The sequence below is a fragment of the Trachurus japonicus genome, chromosome 4 (genome assembly GCF_045865225.1).
Source record: "Trachurus japonicus isolate A0001 chromosome 4, Traja_1.0".
NCBI classification, from domain to species: Eukaryota; Metazoa; Chordata; class Actinopteri; order Carangiformes; family Carangidae; genus Trachurus; species Trachurus japonicus.
This window is the reverse complement of record NC_140910.1, coordinates 29,131,417-29,150,510: the sequence shown is the minus strand read 5'-3', so window position 1 is coordinate 29,150,510 and position 19,094 is coordinate 29,131,417. Positions and strand designations below refer to the sequence as shown.

General features: G+C 42.1%; 2 protein-coding genes across 2 annotated transcripts; both read left to right on the top strand.

Moving 5' to 3' along the window:
- The first annotated feature begins 253 nt into the window (after positions 1-253).
- c4h8orf82 (chromosome 4 C8orf82 homolog) lies at positions 254-3,642 on the top strand. Its single transcript, XM_085775152.1, has 3 exons — positions 254-559; positions 651-699; positions 2,276-3,642. The coding sequence occupies exons 1-3, from the start codon at positions 389-391 to the stop codon at positions 2,818-2,820; spliced, it is 765 nt and encodes a 254-aa protein (XP_085631278.1). The 5' UTR covers positions 254-388; the 3' UTR covers positions 2,821-3,642.
- A 1,451-nt stretch (positions 3,643-5,093) lies between these two features.
- Positions 5,094-17,348, top strand: naprt (nicotinate phosphoribosyltransferase). Its single transcript, XM_085775144.1, has 13 exons — positions 5,094-5,386; positions 6,807-6,934; positions 7,038-7,120; positions 9,852-9,982; positions 11,885-12,000; positions 12,906-13,102; positions 13,846-13,986; positions 14,124-14,208; positions 14,302-14,382; positions 14,487-14,589; positions 16,084-16,241; positions 17,003-17,110; positions 17,243-17,348. The coding sequence occupies exons 1-13, from the start codon at positions 5,134-5,136 to the stop codon at positions 17,327-17,329; spliced, it is 1,671 nt and encodes a 556-aa protein (XP_085631270.1). The 5' UTR covers positions 5,094-5,133; the 3' UTR covers positions 17,330-17,348.
- Positions 17,349-19,094: the final 1,746 nt, after the last annotated feature.

The following is a 19,094-nucleotide window of genomic DNA, read 5'->3' as shown; positions in this document are numbered from 1 at the left end:
GTGTGTGTGTGTGTGTGTGTGTGTGAGAGAGACACTGACGTAGCAAGTCATTGTTGGACAATCAATACCAATCAATACCAAAACTATCAGATTGATGAAACACAAAAAAATGTCAAATATTTCTTTACTTTACATAGTTTGAAGTGTTTGCACTGTTGTGTTGCACTACACTAACTATCCTGTAGGTGGCAACAACCAGAAATTGGTGGTGTTTGCAGCAGTGAAATACTTCCGGGTTGTAGTCGCAGCTGTGAACAACTCTTCCGGGTCAAATGTTCACTTGTAAACAAAAATACGAGGACAACAACGCTCGTGTTGTGTAACTTTATCTGCCGGGGACAAACACACACAGGTCCGGTCCTCTCTGTCTCCGTGCTCCTGTCCGGTGATGTTGTTCCTCCGGACGGCGGCTCTCCGCGGCAGATGTGTGGCCGCTCTGCGCTGCCTCCCCGGCGGCCACACCGCCTCCAGAGCCGCCGCCACCACCACATACATCCAGGGCCAGAGCCCCGAGCCGCGCATCAGGGAGTACTTCTACTACATCGACCACCAGGGGCAGGTGAGTGGGAGCAGCCAACACTAAACACTCAAACATTACAACATTACAACACACAGACTGTGTAATGTGTTGATGTCCGGTCTCATTACAGCTGTTCCTGGATGACACCAAAGTGAAGAACTTTGTCACGTGCTTCAAAGGTATAAACAAACACACACTTTCCCCCCACAATAAACTAGGTCTGTTCTTTTATAGAGCTCAGTCTGATTCACTTCAATTCAAAATGATACATTTTGAACAATTTTGTTTTATTTAGGCCTACTTATCTAATCTACCTATTTTATTTCTGATCACCCTCAAGATGCTATAATGTTATTATTACCCCCTTTTTTATTGTTTGTTTGGGTTTTTTGTTTTGTTTTGTTTTTGATACCCTGTTGGGTGTGGAAGAAATGTTCATGTTTGTTCTAATAAGAATATATAAAGAGAGAGAGAGAGAGATTAGATAGGCCTAAATAAAAATTAAAAACAACATTAAGACAAAATCAATGCAGAACACACGGAGAGTCATTCAGCAAGCCAGTTATAACTGAACTACATAATTACCATTAATAACAATGGAGATTGAAGTGTAGTGTTTCATGGCTGTATTTACAATCTGATTCTGGAGATGTCACTATGAGGACATGAAGGAGTGGTTATCATTTATATATAGGAAATACTAATAGTTGTTGTAGATCAGGGGGTCTCAGAACTCGTCTACACGACCAGAACAGCATTAGCCTCTCTTGCAAACCTCCCAACAATACAGGAGGAAATGGAAAAAAATATATATATATAAGTTATGATAATTAATGATATGTTCTTATTAGCAAGCTGTTTCAGAAGTAGAGTTACAGGTCACACAGTGTATGATGAGACTAATGATATATGGACTGGCAGGCAGTAGAGATGAGCATGATGACATAGAAGACTTTGATGTTTGATATGATATGAAATTCATGTTATAACAATGTATATATAATGTTATTTAATATTATTTGTGTCATCTTTCTGCCAAATTTGCTGCAGACTCCAGGGTGAAATTAAAACAATTCAATACAGGCCTTCGTTGTTCTTTAAAGGCACCGTCGGCCCATTGAAGAACTACACACAAACACAAACCGTAGATGAGCACAAACAAAACAATAGAAGCAATGAAAGTCTGCATGCAGTGGGATCGGTTTTCAACCTAGGAGCAGCATGTGGAATAAAAATCTTTAGGGACAGGAGATCTGAATGGTCTCTATTGTCAAAGGGGAACTATGCAAATCTGGTCTCTTCTCCTCTGTGTTGCTAACCCTCCTCTCGGCCATGTGCATTTGTTTTTAACGAAGCCGGTGAGAAATCAATCCATGGAGCGGTGGATAACGTTATATATCGTATACGATGTTACGATGTGTATATTTGTGTAGTCTTATCTGTCATAAACAAGAGATTACGGGTTAGAGGGCAGGTTTGTGTCGCAGAGACGAGAGCTGGGACACCGGGTCGGAGGCTCTGATCTTACAAGGTTGGTTTTCAGCCAAGAGACGCTAGGTGGAAGGCAGAGAGCCTCCATTCTCCCTGGAACTAGTTACAAGTCATTGATTTAACCATCACAATTACCCTGAAGCTGTTTAATTAAGGCACTAATGTAGCAGAGTTAAGGTAAAAATCCTGCATAGTTCCTCTTTAAACCCTCAGCGTGAAGATCTTTCTGTCACTGATCATCCCTCGTGTGTCTGAATCCCTCAGATAAACAGTTCCTGGTCTTCTTCTTCAGTCGTCTGCGTTCGAATCAGAGCGGCCGCTACGATGAGGACTTCCCCTTCCTGTCGCTGTGCGGGAGGGAGAGGAACTTCCTGCGCTGCGACGACCGACCTGTGGTCTTCACCCACCTGCTGCAGCCCGCCACGGCCCCACACCCGGACCAGGACCCGGACCAGGAGCAGGAGCAGCAGTTGTCGTACTGCGGCGGGGCCGAGAAGCTGGCCGTGCCCTTCCGCCCCGAGGCTCTGTACATGCACCCCTGCAGCGGCCGGCTCTATCACCCCTGCTCGGAGCGCTCGGGGGGCGTCGGCCTGGTGCGGTCGGCTCTGGCCATCGAGCTCAGCCCGTTCTTCGTTTATGCCCCGGAGCAGAGCCAATCGGGACAGCAGCCCACACACTTCCTCTGGGGAGGACAGAAGCACGCGCTGACCAATGAGCTGGCAGGATGCTTCCCCTCAGCAGCAGCAGAGGAGGAGGAGGAGGAGGGGAGGGGCAGCAGCAGCAGCGGGAAGCACGGAGAACTGGGATAAAAGGACCAGAGCTCTCTGGTCAAAGGTGCACTTTAAGTTCCCATGTTGACGGTGGGAAAATCCAATTACAGTGTTTCATATTGACAGGAAACAGGGGCTGATGTGTCATAATGTCCTGTTGCATTTGATGCTGATGATGCATGGTGAGTGTTCGATGCAGATTCACTGGTTAAATCAAACATTTGCATCCTCTCATCCACTGGTTGTTTCCTCCCCAGAGTCACATAAACCATATTCTTGATGAAACAGGAAACAACACAGTTTATTAGGGAAAAATCTGAAAAGATAATCATACTTAAGTTTCGCAACTCAGATTTATTCGTTGAGGCCTCGGGTTGGGAACGACGGGTCCAAATCCACAGGGGATGAGACAGAGAAGAAAGTGGCGACTCTCACAGTTAAATTATTCCAGCTCTGAATGTGTTGTCACATTTAAAGACATTAAAACAGGAGGATTGGTTATATTTTTGAATTCCCTGTAATGATCTGAGCAGATATTCACTGTAATAAGCTGCAGGTGGTGACGTATAAAATACCTAAGAATCGTATCCAGAATAATCAACACACATCTACAACAACAACTGTTGCAGCAAATACATACAAAACTAATACATCCACACGTTGGCAGAGGTAGAACATGCTAAATTTAGATCTAACAAAATGCATTTAGAGTTGATGTTTATTATTTTCAGCAACTGGAGTGAGTTTTGGCAAATTCCAACAACCTTGTTACAAACATTTGGCAAATTTTCTCTTGAATAAATGAGAACAATGATGTGAAAATGACTCTGAAGAACTTGTTTTGTGTACTTTTTAAGATACCTTATACCTACTACTTCAGATGTTGTCCTATATAAGACTATGTGTAACGGATGTGCACTCACTCCACCCATAAAAGACGTGCTAACCAATCTGCCAAGTGGTTGTCAACCTCTTGGCGAAGCGGTTAGCATCGTCGCCTCCGGTGCGGGAGGTCGTGGGATCGAACCCCACCTAGGGCAGGCCGTGAGAAACTCAACGCAGAGGGTCAGATATGACATCGGCTACACATGCAGCATATATGGTCTTATATAGGACAACATCTGTACAGTATTTATTTGAAGCACTTTCGATATTTGCTGCTCATGTTCTCATGGTTTTATTAAAGTAAACGTGGCTGCATTCGATGATTTTACATGGTTCACTGCTGCTTCCGCCTCTTTCCCAGGTGTCTTGACATTATCCGGTGACGCTGGTCACTGTCCTTGTAAGAAGTCAGTGATCATTAATGAGTCCAACTCTAATCCATCTTGTACAAAAGTTGATTGATCAAATAAATTGACTGTAAAAGTGGCATTTATTCAGCTTTAATGATCACAAAGCTGAGAGAATAAGACAAAGAGCAACCGATGCTACAGCATGAAGGACGAAGAAAGGACACAAGAATGAACGAATAAATAAATACATGGTGAAAAATAAATGCAAATATAAATCCATTTTGATAATGAAAAGTACTTTTCCTATTTCCATAGCCTACAGGCCTTTATATTTATGGTTCGACCAGCTGACCAATCCTGGTTTAGACTGATGTTTGACCGCCTACCTCATTACCATACAAGTACAGAAAGAAATATATGATCAAGGATGTAGAAATGCAGAAATAAAAAGTTTAAATATAAATGAAAGCAGTATTATTCATAACCAAAATGATTTTATTTTTGCATTTCTTTAGGATTTTATTCAGTAATACTTGTGTAAATTTTTAGTCCTTCACACTGCAGCTCCTCGTGCTCCTTAATTGTGCTGCCATAAATACATGGTTAAAAATAAATGCAAATATAAATTCATTTTGGTAATGAAAAGTACTCTTTTTTTTTAAATTTCTATAGCCTACAGGCCTTTATATTTATGGTTCAACCAGCTGACCAATCCTGGTTTAGACTGATGTTTGACCGCCTACCTCATTACCATACAAGTACAGAAAGAAATATGATCAGGTATGTAGAAAATGCGGATATAAAAAGTTCAAATATAAATGAAAGCAGTATTTTTCATAACCAAAATGATTTTATTTTGGCTTTTCTTTAGATTTTATTCACTAATACTTGTGTAAATGTTTAGTCCTTCACACTGCAGCTCCTCTGCTGCCTCCTCTCAGTGGCTGAAGGAGGCAGCGAGCGAGCGGGGGGACTCAGGAAGACTCAATGTCCCAGAGATCTCGGCTCACACACACACACACACACACACACACACACACACACACACACACACACACACACACACACAGTCAAGTGACGGAGCTGCAGCCAGCCAGAGCCCAGGACCTTGAATAACATGGCAGCGCCGTCCAGCAGCAACACACGCGGGGCAATCATGGAGCGGTCTATCCGGGAGCGAGTCCCCCCGCTGCTCACCGACATGTACCAGTTCACCATGGCGTACGCGTACTGGCGGGCCGGCCGCCACCAGGAACCGGCCGTGTTCGAGCTCTTCTTCAGGGACAACCCGTTCGGCGGCGGCTTCTCGCTGTTCGCCGGTCTGCACGACTGTCAGCTGTTCCTGCGCAGCTTTCACTTCACGGACGAAGGTGAGTAAAAAAAAAAAGTCAGAGCATCTGCTGCATGATCACAGCACAATCATCATCATCATCACACTCACTAAATATCATTTAGTAATTGCGCAGCCACAGCTTAGTACACCCGCTGTTACTCTTTTCTCCCCCACTCTCCTCCAAACTCCACAACTTTTTACGCATACCGATGCTGTTGCGCAACACGCAGCACGTAACGGTGCAGCCCCCCCCCCCCCCCTTCTCTTCCTGACGCTTTTTTTTTTTTTTTTCACTGAGACAACGTGAGTGTGGCTGTGATATTTCCAGGGAAGTTTGATCTTTGAACTTTAGCTCACAGGAATAATAATCTCCAGGGTGAGGGATCAGTGCGTGGAGCAGCTGCACGCAAAAAAAAAAAAAAAAAAGGCTACGAGAAACCAGACCGACCTGCTGAGCTGGAACTGAGTCAAGTTCAAGTGCACACCTCAGTTAACATTTTAATTGATGTTTATCTAAAACAAACAAACAAAAAACATGCACTATTTATATCAGTGTGGATGATTCAAACATGAAGGCAGCGTTTAAAGTTGTAGCTGGTATTTTATTTAATTTAAACTTTAAAGTATGTTTAATCTGCATATATCATATGTTTTCTATATTACATTTGAATCCATCTGTGAAATAAGTGTAGTGAGGGGAGTTAAAATCCCTTCTGAAATGCAAAGAAGGCTGAAGTTGCGTACGATGTGCTTAAGTTGAGTATTATACATGTACAGATACAGTACATACGCTTAATGAAGTGTCACACTCAGTCTCAAAGATGCAGAGAAAATCAGAAGTCAGATTAGTAGAAATAAGTTTAATAAAAAAGTGTATGCTTATACAGTACAACTGGACATGGAGCATGAAGTCAACCCCACCTGGACTTGGTTAAAATACCTGCTGCATCAAGGGAACTGTAATACTCTAAATCTAAGTAGGAGCTTTACTTGTAATGAGGTATTTCTGTGTTGTTGTTTTGATACTTCTCTCTAAGAAGTGAGGAATCCCAACGCCTCAGATAGAACTAAGTTTAAAATGAGAAAAAAAGACCAAAAAAAACTCAAATAAAGTACAAGTAATTATATCATACTTGATATATTTACTCAACTTTACAGATACAAGCTGTCAAACATGTTTAGTCTGACCCTCATCTCACCGCTGAGGCATCGAGACAGCTACGAGATTAGATTAGCTGTACAGAAAGTTATTAGATTTAGCTTTATTACTGTAATTGTGTGTGTGTGTAGAGAGAGAAAGGACATGTGAGGAAGCGAGGGCTCTACGTGCTTACATAACAGCACGTGTGTGTGTGTGTGTTTGTGTGTGTGGTGAGTTTGAGGATGAAGGATGCCCTCTGTTGTTGGCTGTACTGTCATTGGTCCAGATGTTGTGTTAACTCTGTTGATGGATCCAGATGTGGACTTCCTGCGCTCCGTCCTGCCCCCGGCCACTGACCCCGCCTTCTTCACCTTCCTGCGAGGTCTGGACTGTTCGGGCGTCACGCTCCGCTCCGTCCCAGAGGGCACCGTGGTGTTCGCCAGGGTGAGGTCGCCTTCGGGGTCAAAGGTCACAGTCGGGTCGGGTCGGGGTCTGTGCAGGGTCGGAGGTTTCTGACTTGTGCTGTGTGTTTTTAAAACATCTGCAGGTGCCGCTGATGGAGGTGGCGGGGCCGCTGGCTGTGGTTCAGCTGCTGGAGACCAGTTTACTGTGTCTGGTTAACTACGCCAGGTAGCAACACACACACACACTAAAAAACATCTCAGTGTAGTTTTCCATCTCCTCTCTCAGCTTCTCTCTGGAGCTCTAGTAGCAACAGGTCGGTGTCAGCCAATCAGAAGAGAGGAGATTCCGAGCCTCTCCTCTGATTGGCTGACTGGAAGTAACGTCGCCATGGGTCCTTAACTCGGAAAAAGTCTCCATGTAAATGAACGGGAGTCAAAGTTTTATTTCGTGATCCGATTGAATTGTGTCATGAGAAAAAAATATGACCTCTACCTGTTTAAAACATCACGATTCATGAAGAGAGATCAGCAGTTTGTTGTAAAACTATTGTAAAATCAAATTCCGAAGAGTCCGTAACCAGAAAGACTACAGGTGGCGTAGGTGACGTACCAACACACCAAATGCCGCCCTTTCCCGTATCAGTTGGTGACGAATTTTTTGTGGGACACCAGGGCCCTCATTTATCAACCGTGCGTACGCACAGATCTGTGCGTAATGAGTGCGTAAGAACATTCCCACGCAAAGTATGGAATTTATCAACTTGTACTTGTGCTTAGGAACGTGCGTAAATTTAAGCACAACTCTGACCATGCGTACACACAAAATCTAGTGGTAGAACAGTGAAACTACAAATAGAACCCAGTGGAGGAGTCACAGTGTTCAGCAATGTCAAACTTCACACATGTTCCCTGTTTCCTAATTTAAAAAAAATCTCAATTAGTAATTTAGCAGACATTTTGAATGGTTGGTGTGACAAGCTATAAAAGTACTCAGGTAGATTTGTGTCTTTATTATTCAATCAAAAAAAAAAAAAGGTTGCTTCAATCAAAAAATATATTTTCAATAAAAAAAAAAACTTTTTTTCTTTGATTGAAAAAGGTTGTTTTTGATTGAAGTGAAGGTTTTTTTAATTGAAAATATATCTTTTTTATTGCAGAATAAAGACACAAATCTACCTTCATATAAAAGACAGCTTTTTTATTTCACAGTGATCTTTCCTCTGACCCAACAGAATTAACAGCAGTTGTTACTTTCTCCTACGCAGCATTTTTTGTTTTGTCACACCTGCAGCATTTAGTGTTCCAAACAGTATTTTTTGGTTTGATTCAACTTCTCCTACAAGTACGTCAATCTCGGTATCAGAGAAACTCCTCTTCTCCGCCCTCTTTGCCATGATTTTGGTGTGAGGAAAAAAATCTATTCACGCATTATTAAAGGGATTGTTGCTACCATATATGGTCAATTGGAGGCGTTTCTGAATGCAAATGACCCTAACCATGGTAGTTAGGAACAGGTGGGATTTATCATCACTGATTACTTACTAGTGTGCGTACGACCAGTGTCCGCACGTTTGATAAATACAGATTTTTTTGTACTTACACACATTCCAAATTTCATTCCTACGACAGAATTTAGAACCTTTTCTACGCACTGTTGATAAATGAGGCCCCAGATCTGTAGTCCGTAGAGCGTCGTCACACAAAATACATTCTTCTGTTGCCGTTTTACGATAAACTGCTGATTTCTCGGCATGAAACGTGATAGAGGTCATATTTTTTCTCATGACACAATTCAATCGGATCACGAAATAAAACTTTGACTCACGTTCATTTACATGGAGACTTTTTCCGAATTAAGGACGCATGGCGACGTTACTTACTGCTTCCGCTTCGGCACTCTATAAAATAATAGAGCAGATTTCAGAATAAAACACTCAGAGAAACCAAATCCTGCATAGTTGTTGGATGGTGGTGGGTCCAGGTGGTGAGGGGGCGGGGCTTTGTGTGACTGCTTTGTTGTGACATCACAAAGTGACAGGAAGTCCTGACGGCTGGTTTTAAAGCTCAGTTTCTGAATACAGGCTGTGTGCATTTCTCTGTGGACTGAGGCTTTGATACTTTCAGAGTATTAATACACGACCTAGAGCCGATCTATAACCACACAACAACTACTTTCATATTCTGTTGGCCCTTTAATCCTGTCTGTCCAGTGGCCTGTGACACATACATAAACTGCAACTGTGAGATTTTAGATTTCATCTAGAGCTATATGTCTCCAGCTGTTTATCACTGTTTACATGTTATACCATGAAAATAATCAGAAAGATATCAATTTGCAACTCTCTCAAACAGACTATTGACAAATTCTGCTAATATTTACATCTGTGATGCTCAAATCAGCAAAGCTTTTAATTTTGGTTGATAAACTGCTAAAATTAATGTTTTATCAAAGTCACAGTTGAGACTTGGGTCCTTTCGTTAATGAACTGATGGATTGAAGAGTCATTTTCATGCTGTACATTTGGTATTTAAAAGCCCACAGCTACTGTTAAGGTCACCCAGGTCATGTCCTTTCCAATGTAATCAAGCATGTTTAAATTTAGTAACCTCTTTACCTCTGCTGGACTCACTCACCGGGCCAGTCGCAAATATATTCTGTGCAGAAGTCTGTTTGAGATTCAGATCCATCCAGTGATGGGTAAATATTGAATTATGACAAAAATGTGAATAAAAAAGGAGAAACACAACAGATTAGGAGTATTTGTTTTTCATGGACAGAAGCAGTTTTCAACATTTTTGCACATTTAAGCCTCAGATGAATTGATACAAAAGACCTCATCTCTGTTTTCCACATCTCTGCGCCCAAACTGTGCATTGTTCAACACTGTGCAAAAATAATGAAATGTCTGATTTTGACAGAGGTGGTAAAACAGTGTGTTCCTCTTCTCTGTTCTCAGTCTGGTGTGTAGTAACGCTGCCCGTTTCCGCCTGGCCGCCGGTCCCAGGAGGAGGCTGCTGGAGATGGGCCTCCGACGCGCTCAGGGGCCAGACGGAGGGCTCACCGCCTCACGGTACACACACATCGGAGGTGAGTGTTGCAATGCAATCTCGCGGACATGTTCAGATGTTACTCTTCATGGTTGTGGAGCGCATTAATTTAAATGAGCCTCTATCAATTTCTGGGACTTTGTAAGGAGCTAATTAACAGTAACTCTATTATAAGTAAAATGAAGAAGTGTAAAAACCTAGGGTATGCTACCTTCTCAAAGCTCTATGATGCCTGTGTTTCTCCGATTCTTCTATATGCAGCAGGAATATGGGGAAGTAACGAATCATCCAGGGTGAATGCTATTCAAAGTCGAGCTATTCGTTGTTTTCTAGGTGTGCATAAATTTACTCCTGCTCTGGCTCTCCAGGGTGACATGGGCTGGGAACCCTGTTTGATTAAACAGAAAGGGGAAATGCTTAGGCTTTGGAATCGCTTGTCTTCTATGCCAGAGGATAGAATAGCCAAAAAAATCTTTAACTGGGATAAAACATATAACTATCCTTGGTATCGTGACATGAAAGCTATTTTTAGCGAGGCTGATCAACAACATATTTTCACTAATGGTTTGCGTTGTAATGTTAATTTTGTGAAACATAAGTTATTTCTTGAGTATAAAGAAAAATGGGCTAATGATATCTGGTTTAAACCAAAGCTCAGAACCTATTGCCAATTGAAAAATATTGTTCAGAACCCTATGTGACTTTGCCATTGGATAGATCCAAGAGATCTTTATGTGCCCAGTTGAGGGCTGGGATTCTCCCTCTGGCAATAGAAGTTGGTAGGTTTAACTCAGTACCTGAGGATGAAAGACTATGCACATTATGTAATTTAAATGTAATCGAGGATGAACTGCATTTTGTGTTTCATTGTCCGTTATATGACGAAGCCATGCAGGTTTTGTTTCAGAAAATGCAAAATGTGAAACCAGAGTTGTTTTGGGTTGATGATGAGGTAAAGTTGGAATGGTTCTTCAGGAAAGAAGTCTTTACTATAGCTACTTTCATAAAAAGTGCCTGGTCAAAAAGAAAAAGTGAATTATTTATGTGAATTCCATGTGGTTTTTGTTTTTGTTTGGTTTTGTCTGTGCTCTGATGATTTTGTTTGGTGTCTAAATATGATGATGATGTGTCTTGTAAGCCCTTATAGGCTGGGCGCCTTAATTGGTGCACGACACGTAAATAAATATAAATTCAATTCATAAATTCAACAGTTATTTATCATAAGAGGAATTTCAAAGGAGGTTAAATCGAAAGCTGTTGCAACCAGTTGCTTTCGATTTAACCTCCTTTGAAATACTATGACCTGGACAAATGAGAATATGCACCGGCTTATCATAAGAGGAAATTTACATTGACAATTTGATTTGGACATTACAGTATCTCAAGAGAAAAGTCATAGATTTATATAAAATAACTAGAAAACAGGTGCCAACAAGGATGACTAAGAGTAAGGCATGGCATCTTTTTTTATATAGCGCATTTCATACCAAGGCAACTCAATGTGCTTTACATAAAGACAAAACATTAAAAAAAGAAGCATAAAACAGAATAAAAACAAACAAAACACCAAAAACAAGAGTTAAAAGCAAGAGCAAGTAAAAGTAAAACAAAAGAAAATACATTAAGTTTAAGTAAAGCTGATGTATCTGGTTGGACTCCAGTTTCTGCCTTTAAAAGGACGTTTCTCCTGCTACTGTTAAGTGCTTGCTTGTGGTGGGAACTGTTGGGTTTGGTACGATAACTTCTGTTGTTGATTGGTTCTATAAATAATAGAATAAAAAAACTGACCTGACATGACTTGTAGAAACAGAGCGTCTGCAGAATAGTCAGATTCAGGTGCGTTGCCTCAGGCTGAATTTATCTCATGATGGTGCTGCAATCACAGCCCTGTGACGACACATATAGACACACACACACACTGATTCTCTGGTGTGTCTTCCAGGGTTTGATCTCACCAGTAACGTTCAGGCTGGCTTCCTGTTCGGGATCCCCGTCGCAGGGACCATGGCTCACTCCTACGTCACCTCCTTCACCTCCCTGGAGGAGGTGTGGCCGCAGGTGAGCAGGTTTTTATCTCTTCCGCTCCAGCCATCGGCAGAAAACTCAACATCACAGCTCATGAATGAAAAACAGATGTTGCAGGTTTAAAGGGATACGCCAACATTTTTTTTTACTTAACTTAGCTCAAACGCTGGAAGTGTATAGGTAGTGTTAGCCTGCCTCCTACCCTAAGCTGATTTCATTTTAGCTCTAAACTCTGTAAATATATCACTTTATCAACATTTCAAACATTTTTAGGTGAGAAAGTAGCCGTTTAGATCAGCAGCGTGTCGTTAATTTGTCTAAATACCAGCTGTTTACAATTTTGTTCGGACGAATTCGGCGCTACTCAAGCTAGCCGTTGTGACCAATGCACTTCCGGTTACTTTCACAAAATAAAACACCCGTTGCCCTTTACATACAGAAAACCATGACCATAGAATTTGTGCTTTTACTTTGAAATAGGAAGCTAACCTACCCTGGATGTAGCTAGCTTGAACCAAAATAAACCGTCTTTGCTTGAACCCTCCGTTTTGACCGATCTTGTCCCGTTACCGGCATTTGACCGCTCAAGATGCCTTACCGGAGAGTTTTGTCAGCTCTGAGACGAAGATCGGCCTGCCGGTTTCCTTTTAGAGTTGCTGAAGAGTGTCTCTGATGACTTTAGGTGGAGGCAGGCTAACACTACCAATGCACTTCCAGTGTTTGAGCTAAGCTAATTACGGGTGATAGGGCTCTATCTCCCTTCTTACTGCACGCACAGTCGAAAGGATGGTGTCTATTTGCTGGTCATGGACTCGGGAGTGAGGCAAGACACGTAAAAAAAAATGTTGGCCTATCCCTTTAAGTCCCAAACCCAAAGTGTCACAGAGTGGCAGTGTCGTTGATAAGTCAGGATGTCCCTGATGTTTGTTCTTGCTCAGACTCTGGTGGCGGTCAGCGGAGATCCTGATCCAGTCGACATCATCTCTCTGACCAAAGGCTGGCTGAGCCGTGTGTGTGAGCTCCTGCAAGCAGAACCCGGGAAGATCAGAGAGGGCGAGTTGGCCGCCTTCCTGTCCTACGCCATCGCCTACCCCCAGAACTTCCTCCCCGTGATTGACAGCTACAGCGTCGGCTGGTAAATATTGATATGACTGAATGAATTCCACAACAATGGAAAATATATCTCAGACTTTATCATGTCGTACATCATCACACTCATGTTTACCTGCTAGTTTTTCCATCATTGTAATTTAAATATAAAGAGTTATTATGAACTTTTTAATGATAGGCTACTGTATATGAAACATGTGATTTATAGGAAAAAAGATTAAGCCAACAAACCTGGAATTATGTTATATCATTTCCCAGGATAGGGATAAAAACAATTATTTTATCAATAGTTTACTGACTTTGATAAGTAATCACTGATATGATTAGAAAACAAGATGGACACAATAAAACAACAATAAAAGCCAATCAGAAGAGAGGAGTCTCTGAGCCTCTCTTTTGATTGGCCGACTGTTTTCTTAGTCCTCCAATAAAATTGTAGCAGATTTCAGGTAAAACACTCAGAGGAACTAAACTGTGCAAGGTTTTGATGGTGGGTCCAGGTGGGCGGGGCTTGGTGACTGCTTTGTTGTGACATCACAAGGTCACAGGAAGTCCTGACGGCTGGTTTCAAGGCTCAGTTTCTGAATACAGGCCCTGTGGACTGAGGCTTTGATTCTTTAGTATTAATATACAACCTAGACCTGATCTATAATCAATAATCCTCTATAATTTTATACAATATTATATGTTAGTTATCTCTAAAAATCGATCCATTGTCCATGCCTCGCAATCATGTGCTGTAATCTGTGTGTGTGTCTCTGATTTCAGCAGTGGTCTGTTGAACTTCTGTGCCGTTGCCTTGGCGCTGAGTGAGCTGGGCTACCGGCCGGTGGGTGTCCGACTGGACAGCGGCGACCTCTGCAGACAGTCAGTCGACGTCCGCCGTGTCTTCAGACTCTGCGGCGACCAGTGAGTGAGGTGCCATGCTGCATGTGTGCATCAGTATGTCTTTAAAAAACCTACAACGAGAATTCATTTCACTCCCCACAGACGTCTGCACACGTTCGATTTTTATTTTTATATTAATCGTCTGTTTTCATCGTCAGTTTCTCCGTCCCGGCCTTCGACTCCCTGATCATCGTTGGGACCAATAACATCTCAGAGCAAAGCATGGCCGAGCTCAACAAGAAGGTAAACTGATAAAGAAGTGTCTCGTTTCATCTGAGTCTCTGATCTTCTCTTCCCTCTGACCCCAACCTCGTGTGTGTGTGTAAATCGTTTCAGGAGAACGAGATCGACGTGGTCGGGGTTGGAACACATCTGGTCACCTGCACAAGGCAGCCCTCGCTGGGTTGTGTGTATAAGGTAATTTTAGACACACACAAAAGCACACACACACACACACACATACACATACACTCAGAGAACGAATGACCCCATTTCTGTCCGTGTGTGTGTGTGTGTGTTAGTTGGTGGAGGTCAGGGGAAGACCTCGGATGAAGATCAGCGAAGACCCAGAGAAGAGCACTGTACCTGGGAGGAAAGCTGTTTACCGACTTATAGACACTGAGGGTGAGTGTTAAAGGGGAATTGACGTTTTTTTCACAATCTGGACCTTATTTCTAGCATAAAATACGATCATTTACTCACCCAGATAATTTTGGTGTCATTACAAGTCATTCCGACGAAATTAGCTCCAGCCGAGAGCCGCGTATATCCGTATAATGGAGTCTACAGGGCAGCGGAATGCAGCCTCTAAATAACACATTATCTGCAGAGAAACTCGTTCATTTCACCAATATTTTGTTATGATACGCTAGTGCTATTCCCCTCTGAGTCTGGGGTTACAAGTCGGAAAGACGCAGAAACGAACTATAGTATTAGCAGCAGCAACAAGCCGCACCGCGCTGCGTTCAGAGATGACATCATCCAGGTCAGAGGTCAGTAGGTCAACCTACAGACCCCGGATGTTGATAACAGCTAACCTCGGGTTCAGAGGGGAATAGCACTAGCGTATCATAACAAAATATTGGTGAAATGAACGAGTTTCGCGGCAGATAATGTGTTATTTAGAGGCTGCATTCCCCTGCCCTGTAGACTCACATTATACGGATATACGCGGCTCTCGGCTGGAGCTAATTTAGTCTGAACGACTTGTAATGACACCAAAGTTATCTGGGTGAGTAAATGATCGTATCTTATGCTAGAAATAAGGCCCAGATTGTAAAAAACGGTAATTATCATTATTATTAATGAGACATTAGTACTTTGCTGTTTCTCTGCCCAGTATAACACTGTGTTCACTCACTCATGTGCGTCTTTCTATCCTCCCAAAAATTATTTTAATGCTCAGCTACAGCTAATTCAACATGCTGCTGTTCAGGTTCTTACTCAAACTAAACAGAGCACATGACTCCACCTCTCAGGTCTTTGAGTGGCTTCCAGGCAGAAATACACTTGGTTTCACAGTTTTTGTTATTGTCTTTAAGTCACGATAGTCAGGGCCACTAAATATAAGTCAGATATGTCCCATGCAACAGGTCTGAGATCTGCCAGAGCTGCTCAGTTAGTGGAACCCAGAGTTAAAAACTGAACCTGGTGAAATGACAGTCATTATACTGCCCCCTGCTGGAACAAGCTGGAGCCTACTGGGCTTTAAACAGATGATAAAAATGACTTTATTCTGTAATCTGGCTCTTTTATGAGATATGATCTATTTTATAATCTGTGTTTATCTTTCTTTTATTTCTGGTTAGTAAATTTAATGAGTTCTGTGCATTATAATGTCCCATACAAATGAACTTGCTTTGCTTTGATTTACTGATGAGCAGAGCTGCTTTATGGCATGAATGAGACTAAGTATCTTGATTTTTCTGAAATTTAAAGCACTAAATTAACCAAGAATAGAATTATATATAGTCATATCAACAATCCCACTAATTTTCAATAGGAAAAAAAAAAAGTATTAATATATTTTATACACGTTCATATCCATGCCCATGTGTTTGTTTGGCCTTCTGTTGTGTCTGAAACCTTCTCACAGTTTCCTGCTCTTCACCTGTGCAGGTCATCCGTTCCTAGACCTGGTGAGTCTGGCGGTGGAGCCTCCGCCTGAGGCCGGAGTCCCACTCACCTGTTTCCCTCTGAGGTGTGATAACTCCTCCGCCTCCATCACTCCAGCTCAGGTCACCTGTCTGTACCAGGAAATGTTCACCAAAGGGCAGGTGAGTTCGGAAAATTATTTATGAATGAAGGGAAAGAGGGTGAGAATCAGGTGCAACAGTCACAAGAGAAGAAATCATACAAAAGCAGGAAGTGTAAAACTGAAGTAAGAAGAACGTTTAGACACACCAAAATAAAACAGTAAAGAAGAAAAAACCTAAGTTTCGGGATAGAACACACAAACTGACCACATGTGTGTGTATATTTAAATAAAATGTCATGTATTGCAGGTATCTATCACGCCAGGTTCTGACTGGTGTTTTAATGAACTTGCAAAACATCTGTATAAATGACACAGGGGCGACCTTAACTTTAATTAAGTGTAAATAATCAGTGAGGTTTTATTATATATTATTATTATTTATTATTTCATCTAGCCTCCACTCAAATCTTAATACCGTTCAGATTCAAGTCTTTCCTCTCTCTCTCTCTTTCTATTTCTCTAAAAGTAATGAACCTGCCAGGATTCACATTGTATTCAATGTTTCTAACCTCAAAAGTCACACAGTGAATTTACAGTGCGTTGAGTTCACAGGGTGGCTGTTATGACACAAAAAGCACACAAATAAAAGTGGTGAGGGGTCAAACACACACGTGTGGTCATCAGTTCCCAGCAGGGAATCCAGTTTATACAGTATAGAACTTAGATTTACAAAAGACTGAATCACTTTGACACAAATTTGCTGAATATTTTCCGAAGACGATGTTGCAAGACTGTGGAGGAGTTCTTTGTCTTTACGAATGCGTCTCCCACATTTTCTAGGTCACACACCGTCTGTGCAGCGCCGCGGAAACTAGAGCAAAGGTCCAGGTCTCCCTCCAGACGCTGCACCCTCGACACAAGAGGCTGCAGGAGCCAGACTCTTACACAGTGAGTCTCAGGCAGATCTGAGCCGAATGCAAAACAGAAAAACGCAGAACAACTCGGAGCTTCTCCTCCAAGAGATGCAAAAATATATTTAAAAAAAAAAACATTCCTTGTCTTCTCCTCCCCCACCACCAGGTGGCGCTGTCAGAGAAACTCCACAATCTGGTCACAGAGATCCGGAGAGGGAGCTCCAGCGACAGCAACTTCCTCTTAGCCAACTAAAGATAATCCTGCACAGCTGCTCTGTTGTCATCTCATGTTTTTCTCTCTCTCTCTCTCTCCCTCATGTGCCTTAAACTAGAAGGAGCGTTGTTAACACTCGACTCTCCGAAATCCAGGAAATCACAAACGTTTTGTTGACGACGTCTGTGTCGTTCAAATCTGATGCTTATGTAACGAGTTCAAATGAAACCCCCAGCTATCAACCGACCCCGACCTTTGTTCTTCTGTGATCCAAATTCAAACAAAAGAGGTCTCCTAAGAGTCCAGACACAAAACTCTCACACTGAACACACAACACACAAGCAAACACAGACAGATTTGTTTTATATATACTGTATATAAAAAAAACCTTGGCCTAATATCAAACTGATAGCCTGAGCTTTCAGATGTGTCCTGTGGCCTTCCCTCAGAGCATGGTGATGTGGGAGCATCTGACTTTAAAGGGGAACTATGCAAGTCTGGTGGCTTTTCCGCTTTTTTGCTAATGCTCCTCTCGCCCATGTGCATTTGTTTACAAAGAAGCAGGTGAAAAATCACTACATGGAGCGGCAGATAACGTTACATAATATAAACGATGTTATGATGTGTGATTTTGTGTAGTCTTAACCGTCATAAACAAAAATGGCCGGTTACAGAGCGCGTTTGTGTCGCAGAGTGCAGAAATGAGAGCTGGGACACCGGGGCGGTGACCGAGTAACTACACTGATGTTGCAAGGTTGGTTTTCAGCCGTGAGACGCCAGGTGGAAGACAGAGAGCCTCCGTTCTCACTCGTAACAAGTCAGAAGTCATGTAGTTAACTATCACAATTACTCCGGAGTTTTTTAATTAAGGTAAAAATGTAGCATAGTCACGGGAGAAATCCTGCTTAGTTCCTCTTTAAGTTGAAGCTCTGTCTGCCAGCAAGGCACTGAGACATGCTCAGTAAAAAGCTAAAGTAGTAAGTGCATCTTTAAGCTGCTTAGTAATGTTGACAAGAACATTAAATTTGTCTGAAAGTCCCGCGTCGGACGGCCCTGTCCTGCATGTCATTCCCCCCATCTCTGCCTCCCATTTCCTGTCACACTCTCAACTGTCCTATCGAATAAAGGCATGAAAAGCCAAAAAATATACTTTAAAAAAAAAAATTTGTCTGAAAAATTGTAGAAATTAGTTCTTTAATGGTTCATATGTGACTATAACCGACCTAAGTGCCTGAGTTGATCGACTGAAGCCTCTCTTGTTGGAGTTTGCATGTTCTCCCACAGTCCAAAGACATGCACACTTGGTTTCATTGATATCTCTAAAGCACCCAGAAGTGTGAATGTGACTATGTGAAGTTATTTGTCAGCCCTAGCTGTGATAGACCAGCAGTCCGTCAAGGGTGGGGTTGTCTCCGGCCTCCCCTGTGACCCTGCAAAAGCCAAAAACCTGCAGTTTTGTTGTGTCAAGTCTTTTATCCTTAATACGCCCAGAGTTCAGCTTCTCAGTTTGCTCTGTTCGTACCTCGTCGAGGCAGATTTTCTAATCATTTCTAAGTTATTTGTGTTATCGAGTCATTTGCACAGTTTACACATTTTGATTTTGGGGAGAAAAAAATGCTGCACAGGGATCATTGTGTAGGCTTCAAGCTGCATTAGTTAATAACTTATATCAACATGTACAACATGAAATGTCAGGGGTGTCTCTGCTGTCATCATCAACTCTGCAGCTCCAAGGAGTTTTTTTTAGTATCTTTTATCTTGCTGTTAAAAAGTAGAGTGAAACAAAACTTAACTCTGAATGAAT